General features: G+C 41.3%; 1 protein-coding gene across 2 annotated transcripts; it reads left to right on the plus strand.

The window, feature by feature from the left end:
* The first annotated feature begins 123 nt into the window (after nucleotides 1–123).
* LOC143485038 (isocitrate dehydrogenase [NAD] subunit gamma, mitochondrial-like) lies at nucleotides 124–7,237 on the plus strand. Of its 2 annotated transcripts, XM_076984179.1 has the most exons (13): nucleotides 124–1,070; nucleotides 1,441–1,488; nucleotides 2,382–2,479; nucleotides 2,560–2,675; nucleotides 2,756–2,816; nucleotides 3,474–3,606; nucleotides 4,203–4,336; nucleotides 4,572–4,674; nucleotides 4,802–4,948; nucleotides 5,043–5,137; nucleotides 5,568–5,628; nucleotides 6,178–6,313; nucleotides 6,989–7,237. In XM_076984179.1, exons 1-12 carry the CDS (start codon nucleotides 996–998, stop codon nucleotides 6,280–6,282), a joined length of 1,176 nt encoding a protein of 391 aa, XP_076840294.1. In that variant the 5' UTR covers nucleotides 124–995; the 3' UTR covers nucleotides 6,283–6,313; nucleotides 6,989–7,237. The 2 variants fall into 2 exon arrangements, with proteins under 2 accessions (XP_076840294.1, XP_076840293.1); XM_076984178.1 differs by having other exon boundaries at nucleotides 6,178–7,237.
* The last annotated feature ends 278 nt before the right edge of the window (nucleotides 7,238–7,515 follow it).

Here is a 7,515-nt window from a genome sequence, read left to right on the forward strand (position 1 = left end):
AAGAAGAGGAAAGTGGGAGGAGTCGTTGGTTCGGTTGTGGGTAACGTAGTTTTAGTTTGGTTCGCAGCTACACGGAGGCTCAATATAAAACTACAACTACCAGCATCTAGGCCAGTGACCCTGACGACAAGGCAAATCCAAATGGAACACTTCATTCAAAAAAATTATTGGGAAATAGTTTTATGCTTAGATTGTTAAATTACGTAATTAGCTCAACAGTATGTGTAGTTTTGTCTCAATTTTTGTGAAGCCGCCCTGCAAATGTACCAAAATAAGGCGTTTTAGCGATATAACGTACGTTCCTCGTTTTGTTTATGCTCTTGGATCACGGCAACAAGTGCACCGTTTACACACAAGACTTATGAGCAACAGAATGAATTGACCATGTCGATGATACGCTTCTGCGTCTTATACAGAAAATATACACAAAAAAATACACAAAATTCAATAGTTGACATTCCTTAATCTACTTTGTTACAGCAAACATTTTTTATCATTTCACTGCGACTGAGTTTTAAACACAATATGTAGTCTTTGGGAAATGCTAGGCACAATAATTAATCTCTAGTAGTACGAGTGAAGCTACTGCAGCTCCAGGCAGGGCTGAATGTCTCAGTTCTAAAAGTAGTGAAATTTCATCTGGATATTCCAACTAGTGCTTAAGCTACAGAGTGTAACCGTATATTAAACAACGGCTATCTACGTTTAACGATTAACGACCACGTCTTCCTTCTCCGTTCCGTTGTGAAGAGGAAGACTAAAATCATCTGAGATTATGAACATGTAATCAATATCAAAACGGAACAGCAGGTGGCACTAATGTATAGCAAAAGACAAAAAAATAAAACCAAAATCCATAAGGATTTTTGCCCAACGGACTGTGACAATAGCGCTTCCAATGTCCTTTTCATTTTTGATGTTCACTAGGCCTGGTGAAGAAAGCAAGTCTCTCAGTCGTCCCCACTCGCACTTATTTCGATATATTTGGACGCATAATGTCCACTAAGTCTGTGCTCGGGTTCTCCAGGGTGTTACTGCCATGGGCCGGACTAAAGGGCAACACGGTCAACGTAAGGCTCTTCTCATGATTCATTCGCAAGCGCAAAGAGACATTTTACACAGTATTAATGTTATTAATAGTATATTTAGTAGTAGACATAGTCGAAATGGGTATTGTTGCTGGGCCTTATCTGAACGACATCGGGTATTCCTTATGAGAGCTTTGAACAAGGTCAATGGGATTTAGCTAGCTAGCCGTTTACTCTTGAAGAGATTCTCTTACATTACTGGTAAACTATTGCTTTGTGTTTTAGTATTTACTACTGTACATAGAGCCGAGAAGAACAGTACACGAAATGCACTGGTGGCAATTATTCATAGGATATTCCTTTCTGACTGGAGTCAGCATGACGCGGTTACTTTGTTATATCCTACTGACAGGTGACACGACCGGTCCTGTGCAGTCAAAGGGAGAAGTCCTCTTACACTGTAAGTGTGCCACATTGCCCCAGATACAATTGTTCATCTTTTTCATCTCTTTTAATCTGTATCGTCGAGCCTCCATTCTGTAAACCTGGTACTTCAATGAAGAAAAAACATTGCACGATTCTACGTGAACATCTGTCTTGAAAACTAGTCCATTACTCCAGTGAGATTTTACTTCGCTGTTGGCACCTTGATGGCATTATTGTAGGCTACACCTCACTATCAACCCTATAACATCATTCCACTTATGAGGAATAACTATATAATGACATCTCCACCATTAAACCACCCAACCACCATTAAAACCTCTCTCAGTATGAGAACTAAACTCTTCTTTTGATTACTGACTGGCCTTGTCCTTTATGCATGTAAGAATAAAGTCTTAAGTGCAAATCATCAACTTTTATAGAGGAAAGCAGCTTTGATTTGATCATTATCCCTGACTAACCAAGCATGGTGTCTCCTATTTTACAACTTACCAAAATCACACAATCATCAATGCCTGACCTGATTATTGTGAGTACTATGTTTTGACGCAATGCATTAAGTAATTTAAAAGTCCACATAGTGGTCCTTCATATAATGGCTTTTTTCTTCAAGAGCCCACAACAGTGTGGATTAAACAAGGTAATATTTTTACCTGTGTTTTTTTTGAGTGGGTTTGTTGTTCGTTGCCATGTGGTAAGTGCATCCATGAAAATAAAGTCATAAAACTTGTAAATGATGCACCTTTAAGGAATGCATCAGCGGACAGGAGACATACACCACAGAGACTCGGGAATGTAGGTCACAAAGACACATCACAGATGTAGTGCATGCAGCACTGGGTCTGCAGTGTCTCATACCGGGTTGCATTATGTCAGTGTGCAAATGATCCTCATGTTTCCACCCACCAGCCCCCACCTGCCAAATATGGAGGCCGGCACACCGTGACCCTGATTCCTGGGGATGGCATCGGCCCCGAACTCCTGAACCACGCCCGAGAGCTCTTCAGGTCTTCAAATAGGCTGTGTAAAAGGGGTCGGTGTGGGCCAGGGTCAGTCTGAGCTTTTTAATAGATTGGGATCTTCACAGGTTCTGCTGTGTCCCTGTGGACTTTGAGGTCGTGAACGTGGACTCGTCTGTTACTTCAGAGGATGACATTAATAATGCGGTGACAGCTATCAAACGAAATGGAGTTGCACTGAAGGGTAGGTGTGAGGTTTTATGGGTTTGTGCAAAGCCTAACAAATGTCTTTTTATTACTTATTCTACTCTTATATTTTTACAGGTAACATTGAAACCAATCACAACCTTCCTGCTTCTCACAAGTCAAGGAACAAACTGCTACGGTAATACTGCGTGTTTACTTGATTCCCTTTCTACTCAGTTACTTCACTGACATGGTAGTGTGACGCTGGGTGCAGGGAGAAGAACAAGGCGCAGAGTCCAATCTTCCAAACACTGACGTTATGTTTATTATAACAAAAGCGCAGACAGCTCACAAAGAACATTCACACTTACAGACGTAAATGACTCACACAAAGACGAGCACGGGACACTGCGCGAACGCACATTCAGTAGACAAACCACATATCAAATCAAATCAAATCAAAGTTTATTTGTATAGCGCTTTTCACAACACATGTTGTCACATAAGCCTGGAGTGATCACGAGACGAGCCACAGGTGAGACTAATGAATATGCTCACACACAACCACACCCACGGAGATACATAGACGGGCGTAACTCGACGTAGACAACATGAACACACGCCCAAAAGGGAGGGGTCGGGGGGCTGTAGCGTGACAGGTAGTGGCATGGAAACATACAAAAAAGTGGGTAGTGAGTGTAGACAAGTTTACTTTTTCCTTCAAGGTCATCTTAAACCATATAGTTTTTCATAACAATATTTTTTAAAAGGTTAAATGACATTTTAAATAATTAATTTCAGTTTGTATGACAAATGAGATGCCATGATTGCTCCTGGAAACACTCTCTTACTTCAGCACTTCCCTGGACCTGTATGCCAACGTGATGCACTGCCAGACTCTCCCTGGTGTGCAGACCCGCCACAAAGACATAGACATCATCATCATCAGGGAGAACACCGAGGGAGAATACAGCAGCCTGGAGCACGAGGTGTGTAGGTACACGTCCTCTTTCCTCTCTCTCTTTCTTTCTCTCTCTCAACACACATTCCCTTTTACATTACCCAGGTCAGTTCAGTTAGGTTCATAGTTGATTCGCTGACATACAATTAGCGAACCATTTCAAAGTAAATAGTTAATGAAAATAATAGAAGTAAATGGCTAATGTATGTGTTTATATATATTTTATATATGTCCCATTTGTCTACTGTACTACAATTTTCTACAGTGTACTGTACAACAATCTCTATGTAATATAATATATCTGTAATATCTTTTTAGTATCTTACATAAATACACTGCAGTTACTTACCTGGAATCTTCTTCATATTTATATGAATACTTTGAATTGTCTGAACTAGATCAAATGCATGATTTTTTAAAATGAACTCGATGTGCTTGTTAGTGAATCAACTCTAAATCTAACTGAACTAACTACACACACACACACACACACACACACACACACACACACACACAAACATATATATTTTTTATTACATAATAGCTATATAATAATATATTATTATCTAGTTATAATATAATACAAGTTTGTGTGCTATGCTCACTCTGTCTGGCCTTGCTCAGAATGTCCCCGGGGTGGTGGAGTGTCTGAAGATCATCACCCGGATGAACTCGATGCGGATTGCTGAGTTTGCATTCAGACTGGCCAGGGAGAAAGGCCGGCACAGGGTCACGGCTGTCCACAAGGCCAACATCATGTCAGTATCCGTCTGTGGTAATTACTGTTACCTTGTCAACTCCATTCCTGTTACCCCAGATCGCCATACATGAACAAAAGAGCTGACTTATGGCAGCGCTTGTATGCCGTGCAGCTGTCACATAAGAACAAACGACAGTAGTCAGTGTACTGGGGATCGGGGCCGACCTTGCGATAGCAGCTTGTTATGTAGACTGGAGTCTGGAGTGAGTAAGTCTTGGCTGTGATCCACACAGGAAGTTGGGTGATGGTCTCTTCCTGAAATGTTGCAAGGAGGTGGCGGCGGGATATCCTGATATCGCATTTGACGACATGATTGTAGATAACACCACCATGCAGGTATCACCTGTTACATTATATTGGCTTGAAAATAACCTCCACACTCACTGGGTACTCCAAGAGGTTCATCACATTTAGAACCACTGCAGTTGAAGAATACACGTGGTGTTTTTCTTCTGTGGCACAGCTGGTGTCTAAGCCCCAACAGTTTGACGTGATGGTAATGCCCAACCTCTATGGAAATGTGGTGAGCAACGTGTGCGCGGGGCTCGTCGGGGGGCCAGGGCTGGTGCCAGGAGCCAACTACGGCAAGGACTACGCTGTCTTCGAAACCGTAAGCGACATTAATCGCACCACAAGCAGCCGGTTACGACGTCTTCTGCAGAGTTGACAGATAAGCGCCCAGTCTCTGTGCTTCATGCTCCCAGGCCACAAGGAACACTGGGAAAAGCATCGCCAACAAGAACATCGCAAACCCCACTGCCACCCTGTTGGCTAGCTGCCTGATGCTGGATCACTTAAGGTGTGTCACTGGATCACTTAAGGTGTGTCACTGGATCACTTAAGGTGTGTCACTGGATCATTTAAGGTGTGTCACTGGATCACTTAAGGTGTGTCACTGGATCATTTAAGGTGTGTCACTGGATCACTTAAGGTGTGTCACTGGATCATTTAAGGTGTGTCACTGGATCACTTAAGGTGTGTCACTGGATCACTTAAGGTGTGTCACTGGATCACTTAAGGTGTGTCACTGGATCATTTAACGTGTGTGGGGAATAAAAGAGATCATCGTTCCTAAACTGCACATTGAACACGTTTTTTTCACACTTTTCGTTGGTTCTAACCCTCCAGCTCTGCTAGATGGGCCTACGGCAGATTAATTTTCTGAAGCGCATATCAACACAGTTTGGTGTGACCTAAAGAGCACGTGTCTGTCTTCTTGTCTTTCTTAGGCTTCATGACTACGCCAGTGTCATTCGAAAAGCAGTGTTGAAAACTCTGTCTGAGACTCAGGTATGGAGCAGTCACATTACTCTGATTAACCTCTTAAGAGTTCTGGGGTGATTTTTACATTTGAGGGGTTTTTTTGTGTGTTCTCTATTACTGTCATGCATTGTTGACAAACTAATCCTTGAGACATGGGTGTAGTCTTGTCTTTATCCAAGCATGCATTCACAAAGAAAAACAAATTAACTGTCACTGAGCATTTTTTATAAATCATATCATTAGGCTTATGCCCTGAATGGGTCCAGCTCTCAGTCTCAAGCCACCCAAATCAGTCAAATATCAACTTCTCGAGGTATTAGTATTTCTAATAAAACACATATAATAACTAAATGTATGCAGATCAGATTTTTTATCGTTTCTATGCTCATAGTGATTATTACACCCAGATTACACCCACAACCCCACAGTCCCACTATTTATAGTAATACCATTGAAGCTTCGTCCCTCAAATGGCTCTGAAACTCTGAATGCTGTGCTGAGATGACCCTCAACCCATCAGTTTCCGGGTCACTTTTATATTCCGTAACATCCCGTCCCTGCTTCCTGTCCCTGCAGTTGCACACTGCTGATCTGGGAGGTCAGGGCACGACATCAGAGGTGGTGCAGACCATCATGCAGGAGGTTCAAAGGAACGGACTGCTTAACTCCAAACACATCTGAACAGCCAAATCATCTCACCGCCAGACAGGAAGTATCCACCCATAGTCTGACTCTGAACAAGCTTTATATATAGACACATAGGATGGAATCACATTAGCTGTAGTTAACTAAGCTGCTAATGACAACCTGCCTGGCCCAAGTATCTAATCTAATAGAAGTAACGGTACATTTTATGTTACATCAGAATCATTTGTTGTTTTTATGCTTTCTAGGTGGAAGTCTTCAGTCAATAGACTGTTTGAAGTATAAAACACAAACACAAGTGTGTGTGTGTGTGTGTGTGTGAGAGAGAGAGAGAGAGAGAGAGAGAGATTTGCATGTGGTCTGGGAACAATTTTACAACTTGGAAAAAAGTACTGTGAAAAACAATTGTCAAAAAAAATGATCAAATATGCTGTACATGTGTATTTGAAAACATTTACTGGTCACTGTAGTAACTATTTGGACTATACTGGTCACTGGAGTAACTATTTCGACTGTACTGGTCAATAGAGTAACTATGTTGAAATGTTTTATTACTGTTTAATTACTTTAAAAACCTCCAAAGATATCAATGTTACTGACATGCTCATCTGTCTAGTTTCTTTAAAGCATCTCAATGTTGTCTGAAAGTGGTTGTTTGTTAGTCCTGTTTTTGTTTTTTGTTTTGTTTTTTTAATAACTTTTTATTACTATAGCTAAAATGGTTCTTTAAACGTTGCACCAGATATCCCTGGCAGGGCAGGACCGTCCAGATGGTCAATGGTACAAACCACCTCCTTGTACTTGGTCATTGGGTGCTGCAGTTATGGGTACTGATCCTGCTTACTGTACCAGATGAAGCCTAAACTTAGTTTAGTTCAGTCCCTGTTGTAAAAACCAGCCCTGTACTTTGTTGTCAGTATCCATCATGATTCGCAGTCTTCAAAGTGTACAGGATAAAATTTTAAGCAATAAATTATTTCACTTCACAGAATTGCCTTTTCTTCTTTAAAGTGATTTTTAAGCATGATTGGATGTAGGCCATTCCTGTTTCCCACTGTTATTTTGTTGCCAATAGATGGCGCCGAAATCCTGAGATCAAAACTGAAGGCAACCTGGAGTCCTTGGTGAGATAATGTGTCAAAACCTGTAAAAACAGTTCACGTCCTTATGAATATATACGCGAATATCTTCAGACTAAGAGCTGTACACACCGGATTATATTCTCACGTTTGTCTATGGAAAAATGCATTTTACTAAACCTCAAAAAAC

This window comes from Brachyhypopomus gauderio, chromosome 21 (genome assembly GCF_052324685.1).
Source record: "Brachyhypopomus gauderio isolate BG-103 chromosome 21, BGAUD_0.2, whole genome shotgun sequence".
Classification (NCBI taxonomy): Eukaryota; Metazoa; Chordata; class Actinopteri; order Gymnotiformes; family Hypopomidae; genus Brachyhypopomus; species Brachyhypopomus gauderio.

What these genes read in the sequence shown, in the direction of transcription:
- LOC143485038 (XM_076984178.1), top strand. Translation starts at nt 996, where the DNA reads ATGTCCACTAAGTCTGTGCTCGGGTTCTCCAGGGTGTTACTGCCATGG. An exon ending in GGGAGAAGTCCTCTTACACT is followed by an intron (nt 1,489 to 2,381) that starts GTAAGTGTGCCA and finishes TCCACCCACCAG; the next exon opens with CCCCCACCTGCCAAATATGG. An exon ending in TCAAGGAACAAACTGCTACG is followed by an intron (nt 2,817 to 3,473) that starts GTAATACTGCGT and finishes CTCTTACTTCAG; the next exon opens with CACTTCCCTGGACCTGTATG.